This window comes from Hemiscyllium ocellatum, chromosome 29 (genome assembly GCF_020745735.1).
Source record: "Hemiscyllium ocellatum isolate sHemOce1 chromosome 29, sHemOce1.pat.X.cur, whole genome shotgun sequence".
In the NCBI taxonomy this organism is placed as follows: domain Eukaryota; kingdom Metazoa; phylum Chordata; class Chondrichthyes; order Orectolobiformes; family Hemiscylliidae; genus Hemiscyllium; species Hemiscyllium ocellatum.
In genome coordinates, this window is record NC_083429.1 from 44,950,899 (window position 1) to 44,966,237 (window position 15,339).

A 15,339-nucleotide genomic window follows, 5' to 3' on the forward strand; every position below is an offset into this window, starting at 1 on the left:
TTACTGAGTAACATATCTCAGTTATGAAACACCATTCTTACTGATTTTCCAGAGCAGTTTTTTTTTAGTTTCATACTGACACGGACTAACCAACCAGGAGAACAAGACATGTAGAGATTTAAAATCTCAACTGAACACTGGGAAAACACTTGATTCCAGACAGACCTGACCCCAGCTTTCAGACATTAACTGCTGGCTCGAATCCTGTCCTAAACAACGTTCTGTTCTCTTTATCAGAAAACTAGCTGCTGGCTCATTGCCTCACCTCATTGCCTCACCTCAAATGCTGACCTCCACCACCTCCTTCCAGTGTCTGTCCGTGTCCCCAGTACTTGAAGCTAAAGGTTTATATGAATAAAGCAATGCTGTTGAACCTCCCTGACAGCACAATCGGTCAGCTTAACGCCCAATTTAATACCTGGGGCAAAAACACAGGAGTTGTTACTGCACTCGGTGCTGAGATGAATCCCTCAGCTGCTCATGAGAAAGGATCTTTCAGATGAGGAATTGCAACTTTGGTGAGCGCTTAACCAACAAGAGTCAGAGAAGTGTTACTCATTCCCTGGCCAGTTGGTGAATTATTAGACACTAATACTTTTTTTATTAGTCAGTTTATTTACAGAACACAGCATTACCTATGCCTGCTTCCTACATTGCAACCTCGTGTCCCATAGTCTCTCTTTACTCACATTGCAATTGCAAAACTACACAATGCCCTTCACTTGTTTGGAATGGCAGAAATCTGCACATGGAGTCTTTCAGCCTTGGAAACCCATTACACTGCAGCCACCATTGATCAAGAAACTCTCCTGCACTTAAAGCCAGCCAAAGGCATGTTGGATGCATCTGGAAGTTAATTATTGAACTGTTTGGCCTCATCACCTTTCTTCATCATGAAAGTCTTGAGTGAGACTTGAACCTGCAGATTCTGGCTGAGAAATCAGGACACCGTTCGCTGCGCCACGTGGGCTTTTCACGGGCCGAAGCTAACTATGACAGAGTTAGCGAGTGATGTTAATGACCTGTCTTTCAGCAAAAGGTGAAGTAGCGCCATCTGCCTGACAACCCACCCTTCCCCCACAGAGAAAGGGGTACATGTGAAATTCCAACTCAAGAAATGCACGATACCGCCTCATGTGCAACATCACAATATGTTATAAGGGGCAAAAAATACCTTTATCACACACAATTAACAAAAGGAGGGAGGATAGTGTCAGGACAGCACTCAGTGGAAAGGTTGGGTATTCCCTATGGGGTATACTAAAACCACATCCATCGTGATCAGTATCAAACAAGATTTCAATTTCCAATTTGAGCCAATATCCTCAACTTACATAAAAACAAAATTTTTTAAAATGTGAAACTTCACCTGGAATTAACTCAACTGTAAGAACCCTCAAGCAAATCTATTTCCATACAGGGCCCACAAAAACTCCCCAGTAGATTTCAGTATAATCCTCACACAGATGTACCTGAACACTACATACTAGACCACAGTGCACCCACTGGCACAGTGATTCATGCAAATACCTGGAAAAGATCAGATGTTTTTCAATGGGCATTTCAGACAGACTCGCTTGCCAATGCTATGTTATTGTAGGTTTCTGAGGGAACAAGGTATTTGTGTGGTTATGGATAGGGTCTTTGCTTGAGGAGTGGTTTGCATTGCTTTTCAGCTAATATAAGCAGATAGAATTTCTCCTCCTCCCTCTTCATTTTTCAAATGATCTTGTGCCAAAAGACAGCAGCACCACAAGCAATGTTTTTATTCTTGCAAATATTTGGATTCCTCAGTCATCCTACTTTAACAGCAGGGGAGGGGGTGGTGAACACCTTTTTTGTTTCTTACAGGTTATTTCACACAATATTTCCCATTGGAAGAGTAGGCTATTCAGCTTCCCAACCTGTTCTGATGTCTTGGCTGATATCCCATTTCCAACAGCACCTCTGCCCCACCTCAAAAGACACCAAAAAAAACGATTAACTTCAGACTTCAAATTAACAACTGATCCTGTATTAAGTTAAGATACATTAGAGATCAGGAACTGAAAGCCCATTCCTAAAGTGGACTTGTTTGGAAATTAGCAGAGGTCAGGATTGCTTTTGCTGCAATACATTTCAAATAATACTCAGTTTAAGTTCACATTTGTACAAGGTTCTACTGGAGAAGATAGAGTCAGAGTCCTACAGCGCCGAGATAGGTCCTTTGGCCCAAACTGGTCAATGCTGACTAAAATGTCTGTTCACACTAACCCCATTTCCCTGCACTTGGCCTATATCCTTCTAAACCTTTCTTATCCATGTATTTATCCAAATGCCTTTTACACATTGTTAATGGACCCACCTCAATCACTTCCGTTGGCAGCTTATTCCATATGCGTACCACCCTCTGTGTAAAAATGTTGCCCCTAAGGCCCCTTTTATTCTTTCCCCTCTAACCTTAAACTGAAGCCCTCTAGTCCTCGATTCCCCAACCCTGGAATAAAAAACGGAGTGCATTCACCCTATCCATGCCTCTCATGATCTTATAGACCCGTGTAAGGTCCCCTCTCAGTTTCCTACACTCTAAAGAAAAAAGTCCTAGCTTGTCCAACCTCTCCCTATACATCTGAGCACTGAGTCCTGGCAACATCCTTGCAAATTTCTTCTGCACTTTTTCCAGTTTAATAACATCCTGCCTATAGCAAGGTGACCAAAACTGAACACAATACTCCAACTGCGGCCTCACCAATGTGCTGTACAATTGCAACAAAACTTCCCAATTTCTATACACAATGCTCTGACTGCTGAAGGCAAGTGTGCCAAAAGCCTTCTTCACTGCCTTGTCTACCTATGACTCTACTTTCAGAGAACAGTGCACCTGAACTCCAAGGTTCCTCTGTTCCACTACACTCATTAATGCCCTAGCAGATACATTAGAGTCGCTGATGCTACAGCTTATGGAGACACTCACCAATGAGGAATATATTCAGTCGAGGAGATAGTAGTGTAATGCTAAGGTCATTGGTCTAGTCATCCAGAGACTGAGGCCTATGCCCTGGGGGCATGGGTTCAAATCCCATCATGGTAGCTGCTAGGATTTAAATTCAGTCAATAAATCTAGCCTCAGAAATGGTGACCATGTCAACTGCCATCAATTACTGTAAAAGCCCAAAAGCCTTTAGAAAAGGGAATTCTCACCTTACTCAAGACCCACAGCAATGAGGTGGATCCTAAAATGCCCTCTGAAATGGACCTAGCAAGAAACCCCATTCAAAGGCAATTGGAGATGGGTAACAAATGCTGGCCTGGCAAGTGACACCCCTGAAAGACTAAATAAAAACAGCTGGAGGGAGGGGGAAAGTAGAGAAGGAACAAACAGAATAATATTGACTTAAAACATTTGGGATGGGTTTGAAGGAAAAGTCTTGCAGGGCAAGAGGAAATGCCAACAGATGAACAATGTTGGGACAGAATTGGCAGTTTAAATCACTAAACAATTTAACAATTGGCAGGGCAGTACAGTACCTTTCTTACTTCCTTTCTTTAGGCTTGGTTCAATGTTAGGCAGTCCAACATCCATGGGCTCATTAACGATGAAGATCAGACATACAAATGCCAACCCAATAGCAATGGAACCAGAGAGTGAGAGGGTTACACGCCAGCTGTAGCTAAGGGCCATCGTTGTGGCGATGAGTGGGCCAAGGCTGCCTGCCAAATTCATGCTGGTCGACAAAACAGCCCACCATGTTCCAAACTGTGATGGCTCAAACCACTGTGAGGAAGCACAAGCAATCAAGCAAAAATAGAGAAGAATGTCTGCATTATATACACAGAGCTTGAACTGAATTCAAGGTGCTTTCTTCCCCATAATTTGGTCTGGTTGAGGTTTCAATTAATTTCCTTCCTCTTCCCACCATGTTTCCTGCCAACTCAGGCCAACAATTAACAATTGAGCCCAGTCTAAGAGACTCATCAGGAACTCCACAGCGCCTTGAGTAACAAATTCAAGATGAACAAGCTGAAAATGTATTGCTGGAAAAGCGCAGCAGGTCAGGCAGCATCCAAGGAACAGAATGCTGCCTGACCTGCTGCGCCTATCCAGCAACACATTTTCAGCTCTGATCTCCAGCATCTGCAGACCTCACTTTCTTCTCAAGATGAACAAGGCCAATTATAACTAATACTAGACTTCTTCCAAAAGGATAATGAAGAAGATAAATATGAGGGAGCAGAGGGTTAAATTACTGATATGGTTTAATGATCCTTACATGTACTTCATTGAAGACACCTTAACCATCTCTAATGTTTAGTGGTGTGCCAGTATGTTAAAGATGCCACATAAATACAAGTTACTGTTATTGTTAAAATCTTCCACGTAAGATACTGTTCAGGACAATGTATAGCTTTTGAGTTTCATTTGTAGTTTTCTCTTGGATAAGGGAGACATGGATAATGTTGGGATAAAAAGGAATAATGTGATTTTAATTTCTTTTTCTGGTTTTGTGATGAAGTCTTTCCAAACTTTTTCATCAGTCTATTATACCTTTATTTCATTCTCTCCTGTTTTACTGATTGAGGTCAAAGGTCTCCAGCAGCCTCTTGTGAATGGATTCATTGGCTGACCTTCATGGCCAAAAAAACTTCGGATCAAAATAGTCATGTTTGATTCTGGGATCTGATTGGTCCAGTTTTAGGATCCCAGCTAATGCTAACAAAGCTAAAAAACTGAACAGGATGCAGAGGAGAAAAATGTTTCTTGAAGTACGGTACCTAAAACCACACAATATTCCAAAGCTGCGTAGACTAGCGTGTGTAGCTGTGGAATTTGAACCACATCCTTTACAGAAGGAACTCCTTACCTGGTCTGGCCTACACGTGATCCCAGACTCACAGCTGTCCTCAGGAATATCCCAGTGAGCCATTCAGTTGTGTCAAACTTCTAGCAAGTCTCAAAAATGAATGAAAGCAAATGGACCCAGCTAGCACCAATACACTGGCATAACAACCATGAGCCCTGCCCCTCCCCTGCTGATGAATCACAGCTCCACTTGGAGAAAACATCGAGGGCACTAAAGGTGTGTGATGTACTCCGGGTGCAGGATTTCAATGTCCACCACAGACTAGTGTCTTGGCAGCAGCACTACTGAATGAGCAACTGGGTCTGTGACAGCTCGCCAAGGAACCAAAAGTAAAGGGAAAGCATAGCTGACTTTACATGGACCAATCTGCCTGCTGGAGTTGCATCAGTTCATGACAGTGTTGATAGGAGTGACCACCACATTGTTCTTGAGATCAAGACCCTCTTCATCTATATCATATTGCAGTGCTATTACAGTGCTAAATGGGGCAGACTTCAAACAGGTCTAGCAACCCAAGACTGGACATCCATTAGGCGCTGTGGACTATCAGCAACATACTCCAACACAATCTGTTCCTCATGGCCCAGCATATCCCCACCTCCAACAGGACCATCAAGTCAGGGAATCAACTCTGATTCAGTGGAGAGAGCAGGAGGGCATGCCAGGAGCAGCATCAGGCAGACCTGAAATGGAGGTATCAATCTGGTGGAGCAGCTACTAAAGAGGACTATTTGGATGCCAAACAGCAAAAGCAGGCAGAGCACCAATGCATCAGATCTAAAGTCTGCGGTCTTGTGTGGTGATGGATAATTAAACAATTCAATGGAGGAGGTCCCACAAATATCCCCACTCCCAATGACGGGGGGAGACCGGCACATCAGTGCAACAAGAGAAGGCTGAAGCATGTGAAGCCAGAAATGCTGAATGGATGATGTATCTCAGCTTCCTCCAGCAGTTCCCATCCTCACAACACATCAGTCTTCAGCCACTCCCATTCACTCCACGTAATAACAAGAAATGGTTCGAGGCACTGGACAATGGAGAGGCACAGATTCATAGAAATCCATAGCACAGACTAAAAGGCCCTTCAACTCATCAGCTCTGCACTGATCAAAAACGACCGCCTAACTATTTAATCCCCTCTTATTCTAATGGGCCTTGGCACCATTCCGGCAATACTGACTTGCTCCAGAGCTTGCCGTGCCACTTGGCCAAGTTGTTCCAGTACAGCCACAACACTAGCACCGACCTGACCATGTGGAAAATTGCCCAGGTACCTCTACACAAAAAATCCAACCCGGCCAATTACAACCCCATTAGTCCAATTGCAGTCAGCGAAGTGATGCCATCAAGCAGCACTTGCTGAAGGTTGTTCAATGTTCAGTAACATTCACTACCCTTCAGGCACTAAATGCAAATGCAGCTTGACCTGGTTAAAATCCAGACTTGTCAATGCAAGTGTTAAGTAAGATTTGCACCATTCAAGTGCCAGCCAATGACTCTCTGCAACAAGAGATAACCTAACTATTACCCTTTGACTTAAAATAACAATATCATTACTGAATACCCCACCATCAATATCCTGACATTACCAATGACCAGAAACTTTTGATTAGATTAGATTACTTACAGTGTGGAAACAGGCCTTTCGGCCCAACAAGTCCATAACCCACCGAAGCGCAATCCACCCAGACCCATTACCCTACATTTACCCTTTCACCTAACATTACAGGCAATTTAGCATGGCCCATTCACCTAACCTGCACATTTTTGGACTGTGGGAGGAAAATGGAGCAAACCCACGCAGAGAATATGCAAACTCCACACAGTCGCCTGAGGCAGGAATTGAACCCGGGTCTCTGGCGCTGTGAGGCAGCAGTGCTAACCACTGTGCCACCATTTCAGAACTGGACTAACCATATAAATACAATGGTTACAAGGGCAGCTGCCTCACAGTGCTAGGGACCCGGGTTCAATTCCACCCTTTTGCGGCTGTGTGGAGTTTGCACATTCTCCCATTCTGTGTGGGTTTCCTCCCACAGTCCAAAGATGTCCAAAGGTGGATTGGCCATGCTAAATTGCTCATGGTGTTCCGGGATGTGCAAGTGAGGTGGATTGGCAAGGGAAATGCAGGCTTGCAGGGACAGGGTCAGAGGGTTGGGTCTGGGTGGGGTGCTCTTTGGAAGATCAGTATGGACTCGATGTGCCAAATGGCTTGCTTCCACACTATGGTGATTTAAGAGCAGGTCCTCGGCCAGGAATCGTGGCTGACTGACTTGTCTGTCCAACATCTAAAAAGGAGAAAACAAAGTCTACAGATGCTGGAGATCAGAGTTGAAAAAACTGACGCTGGGAAAGCTCAGCAGGCCAGGCAGCATCCGAGAATTGGGCAAAAGCTCTTTATCAGGTGTGTGTGTGTGTGTGCGCGTGTGTGCGTTATGTGTGTGTGTGTGTGTGTGTATTGGGAGGGGGTGGCATCAAGCGTTGGATTCCTGATGAAGGGCTTATGCTCGAAACGTCGAATTCTCTATTCCTGAGATGCTGCCTAACCTGCTGTGCTTTGACCAGCAACACATTTGCAGCAGGTGGCATCAAGCTGAAAGATAAATGGAGGGGTGGGGCAGGGTGGAAGATAGTTGGGAAGGCGAGAGCTGGATGCAGGTGGGGGGGTGACGGTGATAAGAGGGTGGATTGGATAGGTGGGAAGGGAGATGGACAGGTAGGACAGTTCAAGAGGGTGGTGCCAAGTTTGAGGGTTGCAACTGGAATGAGGTGGGAGGGTGGGCGGGAAATGGGTGGGTGATGAGGAGACTGGTGAAAATTGATGCCATGTGGTTGGAGGGTCCCAAGGCGGAAGATGAGGTGCTCTTTTTCCAGGCGTCAGGTGGCTAGGATTTGGCAGTGGAGGAGGCCCAGGACTTGCATGTCTTTGGCAGAGTGGGAGGTGGAGTGAAGTGGTCAGCCACAGGGCAGTGGGAATGTTTGGTGCGTGTGTCCCAGAAATGTTCCCTGAAACGTTCCGCGAGTTAGCATCCCGTCTCCCCGAAGTAGAGGAGACCAATCGAGAGCAACAGACACAGTAGACGAGGTGTTTGGATATACAGGAAAATCTCTGTCGGATGTGGAAGGATCCTTTGGGGCCTTGGATGGAGGTGAGGGGGGTGGTGTGGGAGCAGGTTTTACACCTCTTGTGGTGGCAAGGAAAGGTGCCGGGAGTGGAGGGTGGGTTGGTGGGGGGGCCATCGACCTACAAGGGCATCGTGGAGGGAATGATCTCTGCTCTGGAAATGGGGCATAGAGCGCATCATCCTCCACCATTTCCACCATCCACAGTCAGACCCCACCACCAGAGATATATTTCTCTCCCCACCCCTTTCAGCATTCTGCAGAGATCATTCCATCCTGACAAACATCCAGGAGAGAGATGCAATATCAAGTCCATTAGTAAAATAATATTCCCTCAATGGCAATAGAATGTGCAACTCCCAGCCTCTCTAAAAATACTAGCAGCAAATGTCGTAACTTGAACTCTAGCCTGAATTTACAGTCAACTATAGAATGCGCTAGCAGTGTCAAAGTTAAATAGGAACGCTCAGCTTGGGTTATAGAGAACATTAGAACTATGTCTATTATTTTCTAATATGTTGAATGGTCCTTCAGGTGATTTGTGGGGTCTCTTATGGAATTAGATTCTACAAACTATCAACTCTTTAACTCAATCAGCTGCCTGAAATCAGCCACTATCAACTTGGGGGACTTCAACTTCCCATTATCTCCCAGAGATATATGAATGGTTAATTAATAATGGCACTGGTGCATTGCTCCTTCACAGGGCCAGCTATACTTCAAATCAGTTCTAATTTTTAAAATTTTCCTTGTTATTTCCAAGGATCCTTCAAACACTTCTATAAACAAGGGGGAAGAGTGCTCCCTGTTACCAAACTGTCACATGTATGTTACACAGTTCCTACAATATTATAGTCATGATTTGGAGATGCCGGTGTTGGACTGGGGTGTACAAAGTTAAAAATCACACATCACCAGGTTATAGTCCAACAGGTTTAATTGGAAGCACACTAGCTTTTGGAGCAACGCTCCTTCATCAGCAGGTCGTGCCACCTGATGCAGGAGCGGTGTTCCGAAAGCTAGCGTGCTTCCAATTAAACCTGTTGGACTATAACTTGGTGTTGGGTGATTTTTAACTTTGTACAATATCATTAGCAGTTTCAGCATCAGTCTGCTCTGAATCAGTTTTGGCGTCAGGCCATTTTGACCAGCTATGACAGCGTCTAAAATGGGGATAGATCAAAATTTAACTTCCTATAGTCAGAGGGAAGGGGCATCTTCAAACAGCCAAGTGAACATCTGTATTGGCATCACCGTCAGACTTTCCTGCTAGAAAAAGCTCATAAGCTCTGATCTCAGGTCTTTATGTCAGTTGTTGCCTTAGGTCATGCTCTTACTGCAAGAGGTCACCAATCTGCCATAAGTGAGTCACATGGCATTCTCCAACTACTCATTCACTGCCCTCTGCCAACTGACTGGATTCAGATGCACATTAGTAAGTGTGGAAGAGTTGTTAAATGTGATATGTCCTCCATTTTTTCTAACAGTTGGATCTGGAGGTGTGAAAGAGAAAAGGACAGGTTTTGGGGAAGCCGTCTTGTGTGGGGCTTTCTTCAGGAATTAACTGCTCCTGGCACTGAGCTAGATTGTGGCAATTCCTCATGGCATGAAATCACGTTGGAAAATTGTGAAATTGGTTAGGATGCTGTAACTGCCTCTGAAGAAAATTGGGCAACGCTTTTGGTGTAAAGTGCTAACAGAGGAATCAAAACTCTATTCTCATTTTAGGAGGGATACAACAGATCGTGCTGAGCAACTTTCCACCTGTTTTTGGTTGTCTCCGTGACTTTGACCGTAAATGTAACACCGAGCCATACTGATCACAGGATCGCAATTTTTGACGTCCAGTCTGCACTCAGCTGGGCTGAGCCAGAGGTCCAGGCATGACTGCTCCAATAGCCTGGTCTGCCTTTGTGTGGACGACAAAGTGATGTGGTGGTCTACCCTGCCCTGACCAAATACACAGTCATTTTTGTTCTGAAGTCAGGTACTGGAAGGTGCTCAGCAGATGTGGAGTCACACGCTGGCCTGAGGTAGCACCCGCGAATAATTGCAAACATTTGTCACCCGAGCGAAACAAATTGACACCACGAGGTAACCGAGACATTTCATTGGTGATTTCATACCTTGCGCAGTATTTTACCACAAGGTGGCCAACCAAAGCCTTGGGCCAAACCGTTAAAGAACCAGAGTACAGTAAAAGCAGTGACTGTGGAGCTCCATGAGAAGAACACATTTATCAGGCCGACCAGGAGCAGTCCAGAGCAGAAAAGCATGCGAGCACTGATCTGATCAGATAGAACGCCACTGATGAATTTACTGATGGCGTAGGCTAGTGACTGGCTACTCGTTATCAGACCTGCAAGCAAAAGACAAACTCAGATTAGATCACCATCTTCACTGAACTCTAATTCATGCATAATTCCCTTCGCTCACTGAATAATTACTCAACCTCAACGCTGTTCTCCATGTTCTATTTAAGAAGTTCTGCAGTGTCTCTGGGTTGAACAACTGCATCTTTCAGTTCCATGTTCAGTTTCAAAAGGATACCGGGTTTAGATAGGACTTTTAAAAGTTGCAATCCTAAAGTTATCTTTCTTTCTATTTGTCAGCCTTTTGATTGTCCCTGAACCAAATAATATGCAGTCAATATTCTCGCGTGCCCTATAACCAGAGTGACAACATTGGATCCCTCTCCACCTTCCTCTCCTCACTGCCAGCTTGGGATTCTTGATATGGTGACAACTCATATCATTACAGAGACCTACAACATAGAAAAAGGTCCTTCGGCCCATCAAGTCTGTGCTGGTCAAAGACAACCTCCTAACTCGTCTAATCCCATTTTCTAGCGCTTGGCAACACACTTCCTCAAACATTCAAAAACCTTGACAGCTATTTTTTGGTCAACAAACAAACACGATGTGGTATTTATTGTGTGAATGCTCGGTTAAATCAATATTGGCTCTACCAATTCTCATACCAGACTTAACAACTGGCTTGAAAATATGGATCTTATTCAATTACTAATCACTCCACACTCATGCTTGGCTTTCACGTCAATATTGTATTAATTACATCAGTTTATGAAGAGGTTTTTCCTCTCATTCCTTCTTGTACTCTTTCCAGAAGTACCTCCTTGAAATTATGACAGCCACTTTAAAAATAAAGGGTCCCCCATTAAAGGTGGAGACATGGAATTTTAATTCACTCTCAAAAGGGCCATTGGTCTTTAGAATTCCCCTCCCCCCAGAGAGCAAGGGACACATGCTCACTGAATATTTTTAAGGGTGTAGATTCTTAACTAACAAGGGCATTCATGAAAATGGAAGCTACAAACAGATCGAATGGCATAAGGGGCCGAATGGCCTACTCTTTAAGCTCATACATACATTCATATATCCTGATGCATGGCCAATCACATATTCACGACACTTTCTTCCTCCCTGAGCATTACCAAAAAAAAGGGTCTAACCTCTTCTTCACCAGACTAATGACAGAATAGGATTGTACTAGCATCATTAAACTCACTCCTTGGGGAATAGAAACCCAACCCTGCTCTTGGTACAAAAGTAAATTATTGCACGAGATGGAAATTTTAAACAGGAACAGAAAGTAGTGAAATTGCTCAGCAGTGTCGAAGGAGCAACAGAAACGGAGTTAATGTTTCAGGCTGTTGAATTTTCATCAGAACCAGCTCATGGATGCCAGCAGCAGCTTTCTATTGGGCACAGGTCTCTTTTAGTTCACTACTACCTATCCAGTCATATAGCATGGAAATGGACCCTTTGGTCCATCCAGTTCAGGCTGAACATAATCCCAAACTAAACTAGTCCCATTTGCTTGCTCCTGACCCATATCATTTCAAACATTTCCTTTTCACGTACTTATCTAAGTGTCTTTTAAATATTGCAATTGTGCCTGCATCCACCACTTCCTTAGGTAGTTCATTCCACACATGAACCACCTGTGTAAAAAAAATGCCCCTTGTGTCTTTTTTAAATGTCTCTCCTCTCACCTTCAAAAAGGCCCCCAAATCTTGAAAGCCCCCATCCTTGGGAAAAGACACCAGCCATTAAACCTATCGATACTCCTCATGATCTTATAAACCTCTATAAAGTCACCTCTCAACCTCTTACATTCCAGTGAAAAACAGTCCCAACATTTCTCAAACCCTCCATTCCCAGCCACATCCTGGTACATCTCTTCTGAACCCTCTCCAGCTTAATAATGCCCTTCCCATAACTGGACAATCAGAACTGGACGCAGTACTCCAGAAGAAGCCTTACCGATGTCCTGTACAAACTCAACGTGACTTCCCAACTCCTCAACTCAAAGGACTGAGCAAAAAAGACAAGTGTGCTAAACACATTTTTAACCACCCTGTCCATATGTATGAAAACTTCAAAAGAATTATATAACTGAACCTCGAGGTCCTGCTGTTCTACCATACTACCCAAGACCCTACAATTATTTATATAAGTTCTGCCTCTATTTGTTGCACCAAAATGCAATATCTTGTATTTATGCAAATTGAACTTCATCTGCCATTTTTCACCCCATTTATTTATTTGATCAAGATCCCTTTGGAATCTAAGAAAGCCTTCTTCAAGTGATATACTCACCCAAATCATCTTTCTCCAAGGTCACTTCCTCCATAACAGAGGGCATCACAAATGAGAAGGTTTTTCTATTGAAGTAATACAGCGTGTATCCCACAAACATGGCTGTGAAGATGCTGACCCTGTAGTAGCCATAAGAAGCCATCTTTGAATAGCTTTTGTCAATTGCTGACCAAGTCTGAAGCACAGCTGGTGGCAGTAGGTTTATACAACACTGTCCTCTTCCTCAGTGATCAGATCAACCACACACGAGACAGATAACAGCACGTTTAATGTCCCACGATGCATACAGTTTTTACGTAAAGTATATTTACATTAAGTAACGAGGTAGGACAATTGTAACTTTGATAGTTAACGAGAGCAAAGAGAAAAATAACAAACGTCACTGTTCAATTCCACGTTATGTTTCTCTTGTCTATTTTGAGAGTTGATTGGATTTTTTTCTCAAAACAATCTTTGTTTGTTGCTGGCAAAACATTAACTCTGGGAGTCCGAGAGATTGAAGGAGTCATTACCCTGAAACTGGAACATTGAAAAAAACAAAATAAATGAAAGATTTTTCAGGTTGTGAAAATAATAAGAATTGTTAATAATTAGCATCAATAAAGATGGCTACTGTAGGTCAAAGATGGAAATGCAAGGTGCAAGTCGGTCAATGGAGTTAATTATAACAGCTCAGCCACAAGATTTTAGCTTATTTTCAACACTCTTTAACCTCACCGACACTTTATCTAGTTTCCTAATGAAGTTTTGCAGAGAATCTGCAGAACAACACACTGGAATGGAATCATAACCAGAACTGTTTTAATGGGATCTATTTTTTAAAAATCACAAAATAAGTTAACTACATGTTTTAATTAACCATTCAACACCATTTGCACAGTGGTCTTAGGCAGAACTGCTACACACTAAGTTCCTGCTCTGAAGTGGTGACAATTTCCCATCACATAAGATGGCACATTTCTTTCGATTCCTGTGTGAGATTAATTGCTTGCAGTCAGCACCTAATCATCATCATTAAAGACACAGTATTTTCCTTCACATTTATATATGAAACACACAACATTGTCCTTTGCCAGCTCCCTCATTGAAACTGTAACTCACTGTACAGCTTTGAGCTAATGGAACCTCTGTGGCTTTACTCCAGTGAGAAGCAGTGTGAATGAAAGTTTGAAACGGAGTTAGCTATTGGAGGTATCACTGCCAGTCCAATCTGATCCGATCCGATCCTCAATGAGAAGCACACCATCCAGATCCGGCATTTTGATCATCATCATCACCCTCACTCCTTTTCTCCTCAACCTGGATTTCAACTACAGTTTGAATCAGAACGGAGCCTGATCCTGTCCGCTCTTTGCCCATATGTTTCCTCTTCACTGTGATGACTGAGATCAGGAGCTGGAACACTTGCTCCACATAGGGTAACTGTTGTACATTCCATAATCAGCGCACTTGATGGGCCAATTGGCTCTCTTCAAAAGGACTTCTTCCCTTTAAATGATTACAACAAAGACTACACTTCAACAGTACTTCATTAGCTGCTTTTGATTGAAAGCAATTCTCATTTTATGTTTTGATTTTTACTGGTGTTATCGAAACATTTAAAGATAGTTCCGAATGACTTAAACACTCCTTTCTTTAAGAGCTGTAAGGTTTTACAAACCAACACTTCCAGTGCGGTGCAATTCAGTTGTAGCTTTGATCTCATATTGCAGACAAACAGCATAACGATGGACTATCCATATCTTATGGTTCACAGCATAGTCCAAAGTTGTCACACAGGTTCTGCTGCAAGCATCTGGGATGTTATTTCATGGTAACCTCGAGCAGTGAGTTGGTACAGGATTATTTGTGTCGAAACTGGTCTGAGAATTTGACTTAACATTCTGAGCAGCTTTTTTGATTTAAGTTCTTCCTTTCCCTTGAAGAAAGGCATCTCACCTTTCAATGATCACATTCATCCTTACATTAAGTAACACTCCAGATCCTCTTACTGTCCATACAGTGATGGCTTCCTCCGTACTTAAAGAAACTTCTCATCTTTGGATCCCAGATTGTCCTGATTCCAAGGCAGAACTGTCAAATGTATTAGCATAAAGGATAAAGGTAAAATTGTCATAGTCTCAAAAGGACTATTGGGCTGCTGTCTCACCAGAGAGATTTGGAGATGATTGTGGTAATTTAACCTAAAATTATACAGAAACAGCAAGCAGTTCCACTCAAACTTCCTTTCTTTCCACATCTAGACATATCATTATAATCATCTATCCCCCTCCCCCTCACATGCTTGTCTAGCTGCCTCTTAATTGTATCCACACTATTGATTTCAAGCACATAATGTGCTCCACTATTTTTAGCAGCAATGGAGTTGGGAGCTGGGATCAAGAGAATGTGCTAGACTGAAAGAAAATATTATTTTTCAGGCTATAAAGTCCTACTGGGAAGGGCACCATTAAACCCAATCGCTGCAAAAAGGAGTCCTGAGGAAGGCAGCTTTATTACATTCTGCTGCTTCAGGGACCTGCCTTCCTCTCCCCTTCTGAAGAGGCGACGTGGTCAGTGTACCAACCTGGAGATCCGTTCTGGGTGCTGGACTGCAAGTTGCACATCTACAGACATTAGGTGAGGTCAGTATCAACAGTGATGGTCCAGCAATGCTCACAGTTTAGCAGTGACCATTTAAGCATACGTATTAGAATTTTGGAAGTGCCTTCAGGAAGGGAAATTCCCAAAAAAAAGACTAAAAACACAAG

The 15,339-nt window shown here is 43.3% G+C and overlaps 1 protein-coding gene across 2 annotated transcripts in view; it reads right to left on the reverse strand.

The window, feature by feature from the left end:
* slc37a4a (solute carrier family 37 member 4a) overlaps positions 1 to 15,339 on the reverse strand; it is a 36,953-nt gene that overhangs the window by 15,211 nt on the left and 6,403 nt on the right. For both annotated transcript variants that reach the window (XM_060846814.1, XM_060846816.1), the window contains exons 2-4: positions 12,590 to 13,108; positions 10,094 to 10,326; positions 3,508 to 3,754 (exon numbers count right to left, since the gene is read on the reverse strand). In XM_060846814.1, coding sequence (XP_060702797.1) covers positions 3,508 to 3,754; positions 10,094 to 10,326; positions 12,590 to 12,731 — 622 coding nt within the window. In that variant the 5' untranslated portion in view covers positions 12,732 to 13,108. The remainder of the gene's footprint in view (positions 1 to 3,507; positions 3,755 to 10,093; positions 10,327 to 12,589; positions 13,109 to 15,339) is intronic.